The sequence below is a fragment of the Miscanthus floridulus genome, chromosome 10 (genome assembly GCF_019320115.1).
Source record: "Miscanthus floridulus cultivar M001 chromosome 10, ASM1932011v1, whole genome shotgun sequence".
NCBI classification, from domain to species: Eukaryota; Viridiplantae; Streptophyta; class Magnoliopsida; order Poales; family Poaceae; genus Miscanthus; species Miscanthus floridulus.
This window is the reverse complement of record NC_089589.1, coordinates 130,428,509-130,448,555: the sequence shown is the minus strand read 5'-3', so window position 1 is coordinate 130,448,555 and position 20,047 is coordinate 130,428,509. Positions and strand designations below refer to the sequence as shown.

Sequence of the window (20,047 nt, the reverse complement as noted above, 5' to 3'; positions counted from 1 at the left end):
GTCCGGAGGTAGTACCAGAAGCGGTTAGGCGGCGGGAGCACCTCGCCGGTGGCGATCTAGTGATGGACGTTGGCCAGCATGTAGAACATCTGGCGACGACCCAACACAGTGGGGTGTGGACCTAGACCGCGTCAGATCTGCTGGGCCAGGGCCTTGAGATATGCTTCCTGGAGGACTGGTAGAGGGGGCGGTGCCAAGAGCTCATTGCCTGCCTACGCGGCCCCGTTGAGTAGACGAAGCTCGCCGTGGCAGTTGGCAACATAGGCCAGGCTCCCAAAGTTGAGGACCTAGCCCGGAGCGAAGGCACCGGTTGTGATGAAGAACTCGTAAGGGAAGTGGACACCGCCGTCTGGGGCAGTGGCGCTTGCTCCGGCGACGAGGCGGGTGGCTCCGACCACAATAGAGCCTGAATCGCAGTTGATGTTGCCCCCTAACTGGCGCACCTGAGGTCGCGGGGTCGGAACCGTGGCAAGCATTGTTGTTCAAGTCGATGTCAGAGTACGTGTCTCCGGTGGCTAAGGTGGACTCAAGAACACAAGAATCACAGAGAGGACGCAACGGTTTTATCCTGGTTCGGGCTGATCGATGCCGTACTTCCAGCAGCGGATAGTCCTTATACTCAAGAGCACCCAAAATCGGGGGATTCCAACAGAGGGTACATGAGGAAGAGAGATTTGGTAGGGGGTTAGCTCGGTGCTAATCCTGAGGTTGTCTCGCCGCCAGTGGAGCTGTCCCCACGTCTGAGAGGAGGAAGACGATGGGTGCGGTGGAGGAGCTTTTGGTGCCCCTCTCTAGGTTGCTCTTCTCTCGGTGCTGAGCAGGAGCGGATCGATGAAGAATGGAATGATCTGTCTGAATCGGCTTCCCCCCTCTAGAATTCGACCTTATCCCTTATATATCGAGATATGTTGGGTACATGGTGGTTTTGGGGGTTGAGCCTATGGTGGTCTACATACACCGGAGTCCAGGAGGGTCTTGCAGCGGCGCTCTATAGACCATTGCGATGTCGTGGAGCCGAAGAAGCCTTGAGCATCATCCGACTGGCCTGTTCTGACACGCTGAGTGTCAGACCATGTCAGCTTGTACCGGCCTCCCCCAGGCACACCTTCTGAAGTCTTCTTGGTGGCGAGGGAGGTCGGCTCGAGGGGCTAACACGCGGGCCCGGAAGCCCTCAAGCCTCCTGAGGCCGAGGAGTGACCTTGTCTTCTTGTGTTACGCCCCGTGCGTGACCTTGTCGGGGGAGCAACCAGCAAGGCCACGCCCAAAGTGCTGTGTCGAGGAGCCCCCGAGCCTCGATGGCTCGGGGCGTGTCTTCTTGTGCCTGGGCCTTGGCCGGCGTCGTAGGCCGGGCAGTAGCCAAGGATCGGGCTCATGTTCCCTGCCGATCGGGAGCCTGAGGATCGGGTTAGTCTCTAAGCCCTGAGCAGATGCCTCGGTGTGCTCAGGCTCGGGCAAGTTCCTTAGTCTGAGGGTGCGCGCAAGTGTACCCGATAGATATGCCCCCCGAGCCCCAGGGCGATTCTGTAGGGATCGATTGGGGGGTCTCTTTGGTCGGGAACCATAGACCCCGAGGCTTAACATACCCATATGTTAGGATCTGGTCACTACAGATATGATATTTTATATGCATATTAATGTATTAACCAAGTGAACACGATTCGTAGGCTAATCTAATATTTTATATTAACCATCTATGAGCGAACATTTGTAAGGCGGTTCAAGTTTTTTCTGTATGATTGAACGTTCTCTTTTTCTTTGTAAAAAAAAAGTTTAGTGATAGATCCATAAACGTGATGGGTCCTGATATTTTATATTGATATTAATATAATAACTAAAATTGAACATGATAGATAGACCAATCTGCTATTTTGTATTAACTGACTATGAAATATACGTACGACCATTTTTTGTTTTCATTAAAAAGATTTTATTTAGTATAATGTCATACGTGGGTAATTTTCTTCAAATAAAATAGATCTAATGGTTATGAATGGCTCAAGGCTTTTGATTTGATAGCCATATGTGTCTGATTAATGTGAGATTTTCTAGCAATTTTCTTTTTTTCTAACACATCTGATGAGGATTAACGTGGAGGCTCTGTTAGGGCCTCTAATTAGTAATAGTAAGATTTTAAGCCTTTTCTAAATGGTATTCTAAAATAAACCCAACCAGCTTTTGTACATAAAATAACTCTTTTGACATTTGCCTGCCTCGGTCACACAGGAGAACCTTGCATATCTTTCACAATTCGTTGGAAAAGTACCACTGGTACTTGCAGGTACTTTCATATTTTCTATTTTGTGACCAATTCTTTAAAAACAATTTTTATAAATTTAATTTTTTCTATCAGGGGTATAATGGTAATTTTCCTTCAGTTGTTTGTAACACTAGGCCCACTCCCATGGATTCAGCCACACAGGGGCTCGTTTTTATTATTATCGGGTTCCTGAAGCTGCCACCGCCGCCGCTCCTTCAATCTGTCCCTTTCCCGGCAACGGTGCTCCCTCGATCTAGCACCCCGGTCTAGCACCAGCGACGACAATGATTACCACAGTGTACAGCTACCTCTAATCAGCTCCTGCACCTCTTTTGCCCGCATGGCCGCACCCACCGGCGACCCCCTCCCCTACACGACAAGCGACGCCAGTCCACTCGGAAGCACAAGGACCTGCTGCTGGATACTGAGTTACTGACCGACACACTTTGGAGTGAATTGAACACAGCTTCAATCAAAGTCGAAGCTTCAGCCTGCACGCACCAAGCAGGTCCGTCCTTTACTTTCTGCTTTTACAAGAAGCAAGTGCATTCGCTAGTAGAATTGCAGGCTGGGCGCTGGGGCAGGTTGCTGCTGTCCCTCAACCCGTCTGCGCGTGTCGCCAGCATTATATTATTGCGGGCTTATGCGGCCAGTTGTTGCAATCCAACTAGAGATACATTGGATTCACTGGTGCCAGGTGACGTATATTCCCAAAGTAGTATGAATGAACCATTATATTCCTCGGTCACAGCTCACAGCGAAGTAGTATGAATGAACCATTTGCTCTGCCTCCCTCACAAAGCAGAGGGCCTTGCATATATTGGTGCAGTGCAGGCGAAAAAGCAGAAGTGGACATGTTGTTGCCACCAAGATCGGAGTGGAGAACTCCATAATGGCCATGATATCGAGGAGGCTGAGTAAGATCGATCAACAACAATGATTGGGATGCCTGATTTCATGATCAGCGATCAGGTCACCATACAATGTTCGTGCTGCATGTCTGCTTTCATGACCACACATTCGGTTCATTACAAGATCCACGGCTTCAGACCTATTACTTGTGCAAATATATATAGGTCCATTACTTCAAAAAATATATATATGGAGTGTAAAAAGATACATGGTCAAGACTACAAGAGTGCAGGAGACGCCGCGGGTAACCATGCTTTGGCAGTATGTTGACACTCTGTATGTGAACAGAGTATGTGTACTGCATAAGTGCGTGCTGGAGACGAGCTTCTACCAAGCACATCTCACTCCCAATTGCCACTGCAAGCTAACATCATGTGGCTCTGCGTAAGGATCCTGGATCCCTGCATACATTAGTTACACGGTCACTGCATAATGACACTTGAAAATACGTACTAAGTGAGAGAAAAATTAAAGCTACAAATACAAGAGATGATAATAAACATACTTATGCGAGAATTGGAGTACAAGCAACAACTAATTAATAATATGGAAAGCAACTTTCGGCATAGTGAAAGAATGCGATTTACTATTACCTGAGTGCATGAGCGATCATCAATGGAGCTGTGCTGTCCTCAGTCTTCCTCTGAATATCCATCCGAACTTGTATCTGAATCTTCGATGCAGTTGATGTCGCGTTTTCCAATATTGCTGATCTTCTTCCATTCAGAGCTACCTGGTGATGAGGAGGATTCGTGTAGCTTCTTGTTGCAATACAACTCGAGATACCTTGGGTGTACAGCTCGCAGGTATTCCGGAAGCGTGTCCATGGTGGCGTCCTCCAGTCGAAGGCTGTTGCGTGCTGGGACACCTTCTAGAACCTCCAGCTTTGGGCAGCGAGTGATCCTAATCTTCTGCAACTGATCCCCTGGAGCTCAGGGCAGTCAAACACATCAAGTTTCACAACTGAGCCCTTGTTTAGTTCTACCCCAACTTCTAAAAAGTTGCTACAGTACCTGTCACATCGAATGTTTGCGGCCCGTGCATGGAGCATTAAATGTAGATGAAAAGAAAAACTAATTACACAGTTTGGTGGGAAATTACGAGACGAACGTTTTGAGCCTAATTAGTCCATGTTTAAACACTATTTACCAAATAAAAACGAACATGCTACAGTAGCCCCAAAATCCAAATTTCTCCATCTAAACAAGGGCTGAAGGGAAGTTCTCCACATGTGTCAGGTTGGAGAGCTCGTACAGGTATAGTTCTCTCGGAGCATGCCTCTTGGTGCTGGCGAGGCCTGGTGGAAGACAGCTGAGCTTGCAGTTGTCGATTTTGAGTCTCTCCAGACAAGGCATGGCTATGGAAGTTTCCACATCCATATGCTCCCCACAGTCGTTCCATTCCCACTCCTCCCACTCACGTAGCCCATTCAGATACAGACGTCTCAGTTTTGGAAACGGTGCAGATGTACTAGCAATGGAACCTCTAGCTGCCACGGATGATGACGCTTGGAATTGGGGGCCAATACGCTTGATGGCTGGTGCATCTATGATGGTAAGCACTTCTAAACTTGGGAGGCAGCATAGACCATTAGGGAGCTGGGTGCAGCAAGGCAGGTTCTCTAGATTCAAATACCTTAGGCTCTTAAAGTCCGCCGACGCTGGAGCACACATCCAGTTCGGTAGCAGGCGACCAATGTATCCCCCTTGAACAACTAGAGTCTCTAGGCAGGTTGGAGGGCAGAGCTTTTCCAAGACTTCCTCGGTCACACTCTGTTGTTGCTGCTGCTCTGCCTCAGCACCACCTATCCCTATAGTATGTCCACTTGCACTATAGTTCAACTCTAGATACCCAAGGTGGCGCTTGCTGCTAATCATGGCCTTTTCAGCCATCCGGCTGTCCTGCACCTTCTCTAGACCATATAATGTAAGAACCCTAAGCTAAGAGAGAGGCTCCAGCTCTTGCAAACTACACCAGCTACTGCTTGCATCCATGTCCACGTGTACTGGGAAGCCATAAAGTGACCTCAGATTTGTTAACTCCCTGAACCCCTTAGGAATGACACTAACATTTGATCCATAGATGTTAAGAGACCTTAGATGCACAAGTCTCATGATGCTGCTAGGAAGGTGGCATAGATTCTTACAATTAACAAGTTTAATGTACCGTAGAAATTTCATCTTCTGGATGTCGTCCGGTAGCCTAGATATATCAGTATCCACTAAGTGAAGGTATCTCAAGTGCTTCAACATAGACAGAGAGGGAACTATTGTATCAGAATTGGCAGACAGTATATACAGCACACGTAGACCGGAGAAACTACCCACCGAATCACCAGGATGAAAGTTTACCCTAGAGTTTACAATTAATGTTCTAAGTGACTTGTGCCTTTGCAAAATAGCCCATTCCACCACTGATACGGTTTGCCCTATAGATAGGTGACGTACAAGCATCCCACACTACTAGAGAACAGACTTTAAAACGATGTCCCAATTTAGCATTAGCCTAGGCATTTTTTGCCCCCGGGACTAAAGGACCCTTTAGTCCCGGTTGGTAATACCAACCGGGACTAAAGGTCCCTGCCCAACGGTCGTCCGCGGGGCAGGGATCTTTAGTCCCGGCTGGTATTACCAACCGGGACTAAAGGTTTATCTTTAGTCCCGGTTTGGGTGATGCCCCGGGAATAAAGATTAATCTTTAGTCCCGGTTTGGACCCCTAACCAGGACTAATTATCCCGGCCTATAATTCAGCTCATTTCTTCCTCCCCGAGCCCGAGCCATTCCATTCAAACTCACTGCCTCTGTTCTTCAGCTTGCTGTTGTTCTTGCTCTCTCCCCCTCCATTGGTGTTGCTCTTCGATTTTGGAGGTAACAAACTTATTCCTCTTATGTTTTATCAGTAGCTTATCTTATTTTGCGATGTAGATGCATGTGTAACTTTATATGTTGGACTTTATTATGATTTTATATGTCATTTTTAGCTTAAAATCACATGATGATTTGCATATATGTTTGGATAAACAAAAGTTAAATTAGTTCATCAAAATCACGCCTCGCTCGTCCTCGCTGGAGCACGCGCCATCCTCGTCCCCGGTGGCTTGCGTGATCTTAGAATTAATTTTTCCATGAAATGAAAAACTTAGAAAATAGTAAGAAAATTGTAGAAAATCCGTACTAGTTGAACTTGCGGACCGTGTTCAGGTCGGCGAGCATGTTCTCTGCCGAGCGGTAACGGACGTCAAGGAGGAGCTTTGATTCTACGAGGGAGAGCGGCAATGGTCGTGGAAGACCGTGTTCCCTTTCTCGTAGAATCGGAGCTCTTCCTTGGCCAAGTACGGTGCCGTCCGGTGGAGAACCTTCTAGAACCTAATCTTCTGAAACATGGCGAGGCCGCTGATCCTCTTGAGCTCAGGGCAGTCAAACACATCAAGTTTCACAACTGAAGGGAAGTTCTCCACATGTGTCAGGTTGGAGAGCTCGTACAGGTATAGTTCTCTTCTCTCAGAGCACGCCTCTTGCTGCTGGCGAGGCCTGGTGGAAGACAGCTCAGCTTTCAGTTATCTATTCGGAGTTCCTCCATACAAGGCATGGCTATGGTAGTTTCCACATCCATATGCTCCTCACAGTCGTTCCATTCCCACTCTTCCCACTCACGTAGTCCATCCAAATACACCTGTCTCAGTTTAGGAAACGGTGGAGATGTACTAGCATCGGAACCTCTAGCTGCCACGGAGGATGACGCTTGGAATTGGGGGCCAATACGATTGATGGCTGGCGCATCCGTGATGTCCAGCAATTCCAAACTTGGGAGGCAGCATAGACCATCAGCGAGCTGGGTGCAGCAAGGCAGGTTCTCCAGTTTCAAATACCTTATGCTCTTAAACTCTGCCGACGCTGGAGCACACATCCAGTCTGGTAGCTGGCGACCAATGTATCCCCCTTGAACAACTAGAGTCTCCAGGCAGGTTGGAGGGCAGAGCTTTTCCAAGACTTCCTCGGTCACACTCTGTTGTTGCTGCTGCTCTGCCTCACCACTGCCTGTCCCTATAGTATGTCCACTTGCACTATAGTTCAACTCTACATACCCAAGGTGGCGCTTGCTGCTAATCATGGCCTTTTCAGCCATCCGGCTGTCCTGCACCTTCTCTAGGCCATATAATGTAAGATCCCTAAGCTGAGAGAGAAGCTCCAGCTCTTGCAAACTGCACCAGCTATTGCTTGCATCCATGTCCACGTGTACTGGGAAGCCATAAACTGACCTCAGATTTGTTAACTCACTGAACCCCTTAGGCACGGCACTGACATTTGATCCGCTGATGTCAAGAGACCTTAGATGCACAAGTTTTATGATGCTGCCAGGAAGATAGAATAACTTCTCACAGTTACCAAGTGAAATGTACAGTAGAAATTTCATCTTGTGGATGTCATCTGGGAGCCTAGATATATCAGTACCCCATAAGTGAAGGTATCTCAAGTGCTTCAACATAGACAGAGAGGGAACTAGTGTATCAAAATCGGCAGACCTTATGTATAGTACCCGCAGACTAGAGAAACTACTCAGCGAGTCACCAGGAAGATGAAAGTTTACTCTAAAATTTATAATTAATGTCCTAAGTGACTCTCGCCTTTGTAAAATGCCCCAATCCAGTACTGATACGGTCTGTTCTATAGAGAGGCGACGGACATGCACACCACTGCGGTGCCCACTTGATGATATAGTGATTTAATGTAGTGTGTGTTTGAGATATTATGTAATAATTATGAATTCAGATGTTTATTATGTCGTGTTTCAAATTAAATCAATGTTTGATTTGCTGGGATTTCTCTCTCGAAAAGTTAAATTAGGATATTGAGTGATGAAAAATTAAAATATTAACGTTAAAATGATGTGAAAACAAATTTCATGTCAAAAACCAATAGTTTTAATAATTTTAATTAAACACTACATTTTTGCATTAACAAAATAATAAATATTAGTTACATTATGTTTTATAATTATAACAAAAAATAAAAAAAGTTAAGTTATAGATTTTTCCTATGTGCAATAAAGAAAAAGAAAATCCATATTTTTAACAAAATAATTTTATACCTTTTATTTAATTTACTATGTATTTAACAAGACTTGCATTTCTATTAAAAAAATTTGCTCAAAACCGGCGAGAAGCGAAACTGCAGCCCACCTTTACTCCCGGGTGGGAATCCCACCCGGGAGTAAAGGTGGGCTGCAGTTTCGTGGCCCGCCAAAAAAACCTTTGCTCCCGGTGCGTGTTACCAACCGGGAGTAAAGGTAACACGCACCGGGAGGAAAGGACATTTACTCCCGGTGGGGAGCTGGCACCGGGAGTAAAGGGGTATGGCATATATATACCAGTGCCATCTTCTTCCCCCGCTGCGCCCACGCCACCTGGCCCGCCACACCGAGGATGCCACCACCACCCCGCCCGACGCCGGTCGTCGCCACCGCCTCGCGCGCGTCCGCGGTGCTCACGCCACCCCGCGCGCCGACGACCTCGCAGCGCCAGCTGCTGCCCGCCCCGGCCCGACGCGCCGGCCACACTGACACGGCGCGTGGCTTCCTCGATCTCCATTTCCCGATCGAGGTACATTGCTACGGCCTTTGTTTTCAATCCGGGGAACAATCAGAGGCTGATGCAGCACTTTTACAGGTTGCCTCGAGAAAATGTGCCCATATATGCTGTTATCCATTAACCATATTATCATTGTCTTTTATATGAAAAATAACTGCTGTAGTTGATTTTGTGGGTGTATTGCATGAATATCGTTGTCAATTTCTCTATTTGTATGGTTATACAGCTACCTAGCTAGAGTTATCAACATGACAACATGTCCGCAGATTTGATATCCGCATTTAAGTATTTATGGATGCAACTATATATATGTGTCCTATACACATGTTTGCTAGAAAATACAATGAACTCATACATGAGTAGTAACTACTATACATATAGGAATTGAAGAGTATCCGTTAAATTTGAGAACAAAATAAAACGAACAAACTTGTTTAACTTTGGAAATAATGAAATTAACTTTTTCATAGATAATCATAGAGATATATATACTAAATTGAGTATGTAATTCATATATTTTGCAATAATTCTAAAGATTAGTAACTGGCTGAGTCATGTATGTTTTGAAAATCATATCAAAGAAGAAAATCAGACGCATCACCAAAGGTTATCCTTTTAGAAGAAATTCGCATGTAATTTAAGCTATTTAATCCCAATGACCTTAGCATAGCATGCAACCCGGGACTGATGAACAATTGCGTAATTAATTCGCACGTGTATAAATTTGTGAACCATTTCGACCGAGAATTGTTTCAGAGACTCGTTCCTAGGTTCGCCCTAGGGTTTAGGGTTTATACGGCGGAGCACCGCCGCCCTCTTTCACCCATGTGTACAAACATATATACGGCGGAGTGGAGCACCGCCACTCTCGTCACACCGCCCTCTTTCGTGGCCTAGTCGATCAACATTCATATTATCGTTAACGCTAAACAATCACACTAGGGTGAATTGCGTCGGTGACTAGGGCGAACCGCGTTGTTGATGTCACCGACGTGGTTCGCCCTAGTCACCGACGCAATTTGCCCTCGGCCGTATGTAAGCAAAGATTTGACGTACTATATATTGGTTTTGTTTTTTGAAGCTAGATGGCCGACCCGAGAAACATGGATGAGGAGGAGTTGATGATGAATTTGATCAACACTGGCACTCAAGTTGCCGGCGATGATGGTGCTAAAATAACATGCAAGAGGATGCAGATGACGGGAGTCAGTACTTAGCTCTTGAACAAAATGAGCAACAAGATATTGGCCAAGTATATATTTTTTATTATTAGCTATATATATTATCATATGTCTTATGTGTGCTCATGACATTAAAAATAATGTTTATGTTTTGTAGCCCTCTGGATCGACATCAACAACTACAACGAAGAGTAAAAATGTTCGAGGTCCCAAAAAGCCATTGGAGGGCCGCTTCATCATCTCGGAGTTCAATGTGGATACAGGCGAACCGGGGGGGGGGGGGGGGGGGGGGGGCAAATAAAACAAAATTCGTGCACCACTGTGGTTACCTTGTAAGGGACCGGATCCCGATCAGTACCCGTGAATGGAAGAAGAAGACCAATGCTCCTCATATCAGTTTTGTCTCCGATCGTGACAAGACGTTAATTTGGAATGATGTCTTGGAACATTTCACGCTCCAAACAGATGGTTATGATGATATAATAGATGGTGATGAATTGAAGGAGCGAGTTAGGGATTAGGCAATGAAGAAGATGGCCACCCAGTTTCAGACTTGGAAGAAACACCTATACACGCGTATGTCAAGAAGAACATAGCACCAGATTTCACTGTCCCAGGCCCGATCTCAAAGTAGAGGCCCTATTGAGATGAGTTTGTACAATACAAGACGTCAGAAGAGGGTGTGAGTCGGGTGATAAAGAACCAACATAATGCCCAACAGAAGACATACCACCATAACTTGGATCAGGTGGCTACCCGACTGCCATTAAGAAGTGGAACAAAATGGAAGCAGACCTTCTTGCTAAGGGTATCACACCAGAATCACTCGAGTGGGGAGAGCGTGCAAAGAATTGGTTTTTCGCTCATGGGGGAACACTGGACCATGAGACAGGGAAGTGCGTTTATGGCGCAAGACTGCAAGAAGCAACAGAAAGATTGTTTTATGCTTAGAGAGCTACTACTAGTGGTGCGTTCAGGCCCAACAAAGAGAAGGATGAACTGACATACGCCATCGGGACTATTGAACACGGTGGCCGAACTAGAGGCAAAGGAAGTGTCTCGTGGGAGCATGGATTCCCTCAGGACAGACCTTCCTACAGAAGCCGCCAGAGAAAGAAGGAAGAAGAGGCACCTCGGCTCCAGAGGTTGGAGGAAGCGGTGAGTGAAGCACAGGAGCGGGAAAAAAACCTTGAAGCGAGAATGCAGGAGGAAATCAGAAGGCAAGTGCAAATAGCAGTGAGTGCAAGCAAGCAGGCATCAGAGTCAGGAAGCAAGCAGGCATCAGTGAGTGCTCAGTTGAAAAGCAGCTGCACTTCCACGGAGGTACCAAATCAAGGGGACACAGGACTGCGCTTCCCTGTGGATGATGTCACTAAACCTTGTACATCGTGTGAGCTACACATTCCGAAGGGGAATTCCACAATCAAAGTGGCTATCGGTCTTGTTAATCCTATCGACCGAACCAAGACACCAAGGATTCATGGGAATATAATCTAAGAAGGATATGCTACCATCTCGGTAGATAAAGCTGAGAAAGGTTTTAGTGATTTGCCTCTTGACATTCCTGGAGGTGATGGCGAGAAGACTTTAGGAGAAGCAGAGAAGACATTCATTCTATGGCGCAAGCGCTACATCATCATTCCCGGGATGTCGCCTCCACCTCCTCCTGAACTACCTCACCATAGGTGCGGATGAAAACACTACATCATTAATTTATATTGGCTTAAATAATTAACAATCTGCTCATAATAATATGTCATTCTTTTTTTTGTAGCAGATCCTCCCCCAACCTAAGTCCAATTATTGTTCAATCGCCAGATCATCATAGTGCTCTGTACAATGACAATGTGTTGGAAGGCGAGGCTGCATCCACACCATCTCCAAGGAGGTCTCCAACGCCGCAGCCGCCACCTCCAAGGAGGTCTCCAACACCGCTGCCACCACCTCCAAGGAGGTCTCCAACGCTTTCCCCGCCCCCGCCTACCAAGAAGCCAAGTACTAGCAAGAGGCCAGCCCCGCAAACGAAGAACTAGCCCCCGCCGGCAAAGAAAGCCACCATGAAACCAAGGGCTATTCCCAAAATAATATCTGAAGAGAAGGAAGAAGTAACTGATGCATATAAAAAAGATATGTCCAGATTCTATGACAAACTTAAAAAGGATCAAGAAGCAAGGAGAAACCCGGAGAAACCGTACTTCTTCGTAGCTCCAGATATTCTAAGAAAAAAGATGGCTTCTTACCAGCAATAACAGCGGGAATCTCGTAAGCCGTCCAAAGCAACGTTAACGGACTATGACCGCACTCTCACCAAGTCAATTGAGGCGGCACAGAAAAAGAAGCGGGCATGGAAAAGAGTTGCACAACTCGGACAACAATCGCACCAATCAGTCCCCCCGCTAGTTGTTGGTAATGAATATGGTTTGAATTTAGGATTAATGCATCAGGCAAACATACCTCCGGATGTCGATTTGGATCACCTTGGTGAATTTATTGAAGAGACTGGTCTCGACCTTTACCAGATGTTTGGTGATGGAAACATTGAGAGTACGGCGGAGGTTGATATTTGGAAGGGAAAATTTGTACTAGGCCAGAGTCTATACAGCCCTCAAGCCTTAGGTGATCTGGGGACGCAAATGTACCTGCTAAATAAGTGGTATATGCAGGCATCTACCGGTGAAGACTTCTACATTGGTGTCAGAATTAGAGACGAACATTGGTTACGTGGCGATGATGTTATGTATGTTGACTTTGCAGAATTTCATCAACTATGCCACCTGACCTCTCTGGACAAAGTTATCATTAGCTGCTATTGCCTGTAAGTAATAATTCTTTCGATCTATTATTAAACTCATCATATGTGTGTATATGCATATAAATTATCCTAACAAGTACTATATATATGCAGATTTATAATGACAGAGCACAGAAAGAAAGGCTGCAATGAAATTGGTTTTGTTGATCCCCATATAATATTCAAAGACCCAGTTATTCCAAAGCCTAATTGGAAGTCTGAGTCAGAGAGTAACCTCATGAACTTCTTAGTGAACCAACGCCACAAGAAGGATATACTCTTCCCCTACAACTTCAAGTGAGTGTTAATAATGTCGATCATCCTTAATGGCTCATATGTTAATTCTAGTTAATTAATGAGTGTTATGAGTTATATCCTATAAACACATGCAACAATCACTGAATATTGATGGACATCGATCTGGTGAAAAGTCACTTGATAATCTATGACTCGATGAGAAAACCACAACAAGACTATCAAGATATGATAGATATTATCCAGAGGTAATTTCGGTATCTCTAACAACTATATATACACACAAACTTGCATTGATGATTAACTATACCTGATGATGTGGCAAATTTTTTATTGGGCAGTGTTTGGAAAACATTTATTGAGAAGCAACACATGGAAAAATGCAAAGCGCCACTGAATGTAATCCCTTTGAAAGTAAGTCCCCTAAATCGCATCATCTTTATTAATTAAACATATAGCTTTCACCTGATCACCAGATTGGATGACAAATCTTTTTCTCGTAAAGTGGTGTCTGAGGCAAGAACAGGGGAACAACTACTGTGGTTACTATGTTTGCAAGTTTATCAAGGATATCTCCCAAATAACTCCTACAGAGAGACTCAAAGTACGTTAAAAATACACTATATATTCATTTAATTATTATTATTGATTGTGTTACTATGTTTATATATATATATATATATATATATATATATGTATGTATGTATGTACATATATTAATTTATTTTCCTTTAATTCAAACCTGTAGGCTCGATGCTTGGAGGAAAAGGTCATACGGCAAGACCAGCTCAAAGCAATTCAAGAGTCTATAGCCGGAATTTTTAATGACCAGGTCATCGATTCCAAGGGCAAGTTCTACTTCGACCCAACAATGCCATGGAAGCCAAGCTAGAGGATGAGAGAAAATTTGTTATATCACAACAACTGTAATGCAATCTTTTGTAATATATGCATATAAAATAATATAATGTAAAATATACAAATGCATGCATGCATGTAAATATATATGATGCATGCATGCATATATATATATATATATAGTTCTATGCTTGAATTGTGTCATTTAATACGTTTATTGTGCTTGAACCGAAACATACTATACGCGCGTATAAATGTATTATTAGCAGCGTACAATACGACTTCGAAAACCTATTTTGAAAAGAAAACAAGAAAATAAAAAAGAAAAAAAATAACCTTTAGTCCCGGTTGGTATTACCAACCGGGACTAAAGGGTGCTGTCCTCGTGGCATGTGAGGAGGCACCTTTAGTCCCGGTTGGTGTTACCCACCGGAACTAAAGGTACCCCTTTAGTCCCGGTTCCTGACTCGAGACTAAAGGACCCCCTTTAGTCCCGGATGCTTGCTCCCGGGTGGGGAACCGGGACTAGAGGGGGTTCCCCACCGGGAGTAAAGCTCTGTTCTCTACCAGTGTAATTAATTATATTAACATTTGTGTATAAACTACGAAGTGTGACACCTATGTTGCTTTTAATTTAGAAAAAGAGTCGTATACTATTAGTTAAATGAATATTCAATTTACAAATCACAAGCACGTAACACGTCAAACGTCGTTGCTAGCACGTAGAATAGGTGGGCAAGACAGAACACAAATGTGCAGGTGCTCACCATCAACAACAAGGGGACGACAGCCATGGCAGGCTTAGCAGGAGGAGACGGCAGCATGGCTCATCGGGAATTCAGGGTTCGTCTCAGTGAAGCTCTCCACGTCTACGAGTTCTCCGTCGAAGCAAGTGGCGCACCCGACAATTGATGCATCACCATCTAGCAGTAGGGTACGGGCGTCGGTGGCCTACAGCAGGAGCCGAGCGGCCACACAGAGTTGTGTCTGGCCGGCCAGGCACAAGCTGGACCATGAAGCCGCAGTGATGCAAGGACGAAGTCAAGCAACACATGCTTCAGGAGCTACGGCCTTGTCGCCTGCAGGTCACGGCAAAACGTACGTAAGGTGTAGGTACAAAGAGAGGTGATGAGGAACAGGCAACGTCGCCGGCACTAGCGAATCACAGGAAGGAAAAAAAGGATTTCGTGAGATTTACCAAGAGTTGTTTCTTCCTGGGACTGCACACATGGCCATGGCCGACTACTGCCCTGCTTGAGCCTTCGTGGCTGGCTTTCATGGAGGATCGGCTCGACCGAGATGATGTGGGGCCGGCTTCACGGTAGGGCAATGCGCTGACTCGCGCGGCCAGGAGAAGATGACGACGGCACGCGCTGAGCACGGACGGCTCGAGCAGAATCTCCACGCTCGCGCATAGAGGCCACGCTCGCTTGGCAGCCTGCAGCGGCGACGACAAGAGGAGGAGAAAAATCTAATTTACTACACGAGAGATTTCACAGACTAGGGGCTTATCTTTACGGTAGCGTTGATGTGCTTTGCCCAAGGGGTTGGTACATATATATATATAGGGAGAAAAACTCCCCACCTCCACATCAACTAGCAATATGGTGCTAATTGACGTTGCACCATCCACCTACACTAATGAGTCTAAATAAACATTAAAGCCCATTAGTAAATAAAAGACATGTGCCTTTAGGATTTATTAGGATTATTGCAATGAGCTTTGAGCATTGGGAAAAAGGAGAGATTTATTATTTTCGGAATTAATTAATTTCATGGATAAAATAATTTCAAAAAAGTATAGGATTATTATTTAAGCCGCGAAAAATACTCCGAAAGTTCTGAAAATTCGGGGAAAATGCCTAGAGACATTATGAAACATGAGGAACCCAAATAAAGTATTTGGAGCCCATGATAAGATAATTTGGAGCATCTAAAAATTAAATTATGCTCATAGACAAGTAGGAACAAGTTCTAGAAAAAGCTGAAAAATTCCCATAAAGTTTTGAGAGATAGGTTAATGAGTGAGAAACTCAAAGGAATGATTTAGAGCAGATGAAGAGGATCTTGGAAAATTCCGAACGAAAATATTAGGATCGAGAAAGCAAGAATTTGATTATAGAAAAAGATAGAGACGAGCCGGAGACAGATAAACGACTTACTAAATGCATTTTGAAAATTTTACTCACTCATTACACCAAGTCACACAACAAGCAAACATCACATCAAGCAAAACCCATTAAATTAATTTGGAAAACATTGAAAATTCTTTTTTTCTATAACTAAACTTGCACTACCTTAAACTAAACTTGGGAAATTTTATATCTTCATTGAAATTATTTATTTTATTTAGTGTTTTCTATGTACAACTCAAAATCAAAAAATTTGGGGTGTGACAATAGATTTCCACTCATGCTCACTTGGATATCTTGTGCTAAGAGACCTCCAATCACTTTAATTGCAAGCGGTAAGCCATCACAATTTTCAAGAATTTCCATCCCAATAGTTTTCAGTTGATCAATTTTGACTACCTGCCAAACTTGTAATTTGAAGCATCTTAATTATTTCTAACAACGATGAGGTTGCTTATATTACATTTCCTTGCAAATAATACGAATTCAGCATGCTTCTTTTGTAAAACAATGAAGGTTATGTACATATTAAGTACTTTAGATGCAAATGTAGATAATTTAGATGTAAATTTTTGTGCTACTTAGATTATTGTTTATAATAGTATATAGGTGTCGTCTAGTCCAGACCAACATTTACGCTTACTTAGGTTATTTTATATAACCACAGAGGTCTGTAGTTCATATACAGATTTAAGGTGCTACTCTAGACTAGTTTGTATAACGAAATGTGGTTATGCTTTTACAAAACATACTAGCTAGATCCTGTGAATATTTTTATAGAGGCTACCAAATTGTCGACCTTATATTTCTGCTTCTTTGAAAAAAGTTCTAGTATTTAGCTCTTTTTCAACATGTCTTTTCAACATTATTGTGGGACACATAAGGAAGTTTCTAACTACTAGTAATCCCTACTTCCAACTAAGAGGGCGGTTTTATTCTAAGTGAAACAATTTTAGCTTTCACTAAATTATAGTTAAAATTACCATCCACTATTGTAAAATGATTTTAGGAAACATGATCTTTGATTAACAGAGGAGGGCACACCCAGTGACCACCTCCATCAATGGTCATGTGGCCTCCAGGAAAATGTGCGTCTCCGAAAATCATTTAGGGAGACGGACGTCCTAAGACAACAACCTCCGAAAAGCATCGATTAACTAAGGCAGTCGGCTTAGGATGACTGCCTCCACAAATAAATTTTTAGATGCGGGTGTCTTAAGTTGCCCGCCTCTATAAATAGTTGCATGCAAAAATAATTCATAACTTGTGCATATGAACTCGTATAAAGATAAACTTTATATCAAAATTGTCGCCTTGAATGTGATCTACAACTTAATAGTAGTTTAAAAGTTTTTGATTTAAAACTATTTAGGGTCCTAAAATATTGTTGTAAGTTTATAGATTCTGAAATTTTATATTTAAAATTTTCAAACAATCATGGATGTTGACATGGTCTATACAAATGTTGTAAGTCTCAATACAATCTACAACTTTGAGTTGAAGTCTTTTATTTGAAGTCATTTAGAGTCCCAAATATGCGTTCTAAATTTATAGATTTTGAAATTCAAAATTTAGAATTCCTAAGTCTTTTATTTGAAGTCATTTCAAATGTTCACATAGTTAATACCAAAATTGAGGGGGCTAACCTGATCTACATATTTTCCATTGATAAATTTTTTATTTAAAATTTTTAGTGTCTCAAATATTTGTTTTAATTTCACATATTTTGAGATTCAAAATTTTGATTTTTTAAACAATCTCACATGGAGACATATCCTATACCAAAGTTGAAGTGCTTGACAAGATTTAAACTTTATAGTTAAAAATTTTCCATTTGAGTTCAATTAGTATTCAAAATATTCAATATAAGATTATGAAATGTTGATATAAAAAGATAGCATCTTATATATAGTCACAAATAAGCGTGTGGTGTAGTAGTAGAGAGGTGCTAGTGCTGAACTGATTCTCCAAATCCTATCTCCGTAAATGGTATTAACAGATGTGGCCATTCATTAATCGATTTATGAAGGCGGTCGTTTGCCCGTCGTCGGAAATGGTTGATTAAGAATGATGATAGGCCGGAGGCTGATGTCATGCCTGCCTCCGTAAATGCAAAATGACCGCCTCTAAATATCATTACAGTAATAGTGAACATTTATAAAGTGAAATAGGTTTGCTCTAAATATACTTATTTATTCTTTATAAACAAAATCTAATGATACTAAATTGATGTCATAATTGAAGTTAATATTTTCTGTTGATATTAAATATGACCACATTTCCAGTAGCTAGACTTCATAAAGAGCTAGCCATGCACTAAATTTTTGGATGGAGTGAGTAATTGCTAACTTGAACCTAGAGTTTTGTTATTACCCATATATTTTATTATTTTTCTCTTTCTATCATGTTTTACTGGTCTCCTTTTTCTACTCTCGTAAGCTGGTGCTCCTTGCACTAATGTTTAGATTTAACGGAACTATGATCCATACGCTTTCTATAAATCAAGTATATATCTTAGTTGTATAAAGTATGGATAGATGACTAACCTGGTCAGGCTGCAACTGTTTCTTGAGCTGAGACCAAGCATCATCATTCTCTAGAGGCCTGACACGGTGTTGGCGCAGGGGGGATTGCATCTGTTGGGGTAGGTGTGCAGATCTTGTAGTGACAAGGACCCGGCTTCCAGGTAGTTTCTTGCTGGCATTCCTGACTGGGACACTAAGCACATGATTCCAAGCCTCATGACTCCACACATCATCCATCACAAGCAGAAACCTGCCTATGGATATGGTGTTGATGAGGGTCTCAGTCAGCGTGCTCTTGTCTTGCTTCCCACCATGGTCTCCGCCAGCATTTTCGATTGCTGTCCTCAGTAGCTCAACAACATCGAATTGCTGGGTGATGCTTAGCCATATGTTTGTTTTGAAGTGCTCTTGGATGGTTGCATCATTGAAGATCTTTTGGGCAAGGGTGGTCTTACCCATGCCGCCTGCACCAATGATAGACACAACTTTGATGCTGTGATTATTATCATCATTTGTGGTTAGCACCTGAACGAGCTCCCTTGTATCCCTCTCTATCTGTTCTCCAACTATGGCTAACTCGTCGACATGTGAACTTGTCCTATAGCTGGATAACTCAGCAGTTAGATTCCTTGCATCTAGGTTGGAACCGAGGTTCATATTGAACTTGCACTTGTTGGCCTCCCTGTAGATGTTGTCTAGCTGCTTGTTCAGCTCCTTGATGCGGCTGCCTATCTTGTGTGCGAACACAGGATTCCGCAAGCAGAAGAGCAACGGCTGGAAGCAGCCGGGCGCCATTTGTTGTTCCATGCTGCCGCCACCTCTGGACTCCCTCCTCTTGTTCGCCTCGAGTTGACATAGGTCTAGGATGTCAGCGGCGTCATACAAGGTATTCTTGAGCTTTGTCGCCCATCTCTGGACGCTTGTGTCAGTGATGCACTTCCTCTCAGCATCTGTGAGGAAGGCTTTGAGGCCTTCCATGTTGTCCTCCAGCTTGGTGATCTCAGCGGAGACGCCCAACATCATGGACACCTCTTCTTGCGCCATGTCTGCGATTAGTTTCTTGACGTAGGGTGCGAAAGCATCCAGGACAGCCGCCATGGTTGAATTAAGCATGCCGTGCCATTAGTTTCTTGACGTAGGGTGCGAAAGCATCCAGGACAGCCGCCATGGCTGAATTAAGCGTGTCGTACCTAAGGTTTTCATTTTCGGAAATTAAAATTTATCGGGGATCACAGATAAAGATGATAAACATGATATATCGGAAATATCGGACCAAATTCAAATAAAATTTAATTTGAATTTAAGTAAATTTAAATAAATTTAAACAAAATTCGTATGAAAAAGATTATTTTCTTATCGGCACATACGGATAAAGAGGATATATCGGAAATATCAGGAAATTTCGGCCGATATTGGAAACCATGGTCGTACCTGCTGCTGGTAGCCAGCTAGTAGTAAAAATCACCCACAAGATAGCAACTGCAGATTAGTAAACCATGTGCTTAACTAATTTATGTAGCTTGTATTAACTAGTCCTGCGATCATAGA

The 20,047-nt window shown here is 43.4% G+C and overlaps 1 protein-coding gene across 1 annotated transcript; it reads right to left on the bottom strand.

Annotated features, from left to right (window-relative positions):
• Positions 1-6,528: 6,528 nt before the first annotated feature.
• On the bottom strand, positions 6,529-19,543 carry LOC136489629 (putative disease resistance RPP13-like protein 1). The gene is made up of 3 exons (XM_066486209.1): positions 18,521-19,543; positions 6,811-7,646; positions 6,529-6,700 (listed from the first exon to the last, which is right to left on the bottom strand). Exons 1-3 carry the CDS (start codon positions 19,541-19,543, stop codon positions 6,529-6,531), a joined length of 2,031 nt encoding a protein of 676 aa, XP_066342306.1.
• Between the last annotated feature and the right edge of the window lie 504 nt (positions 19,544-20,047).

Coding starts and splice junctions, on each gene's coding strand:
- LOC136489629 (XM_066486209.1), bottom strand. CDS start 19,543: ATGGCGCAAGAAGAGGTGTCCATGATGTTGGGCGTCTCCGCTGAGATC. Junction 7,647..18,520: donor AACAGTTGCAGCCTGACCAG/GTTAGTCATCTA, acceptor TCTATGTTGAAG/CACTTGAGATACCTTCACTT. Junction 6,701..6,810: donor GGACTACGTGAGTGGGAAGA/GTGGGAATGGAA, acceptor GTCTTCCACCAG/GCCTCGCCAGCAGCAAGAGG.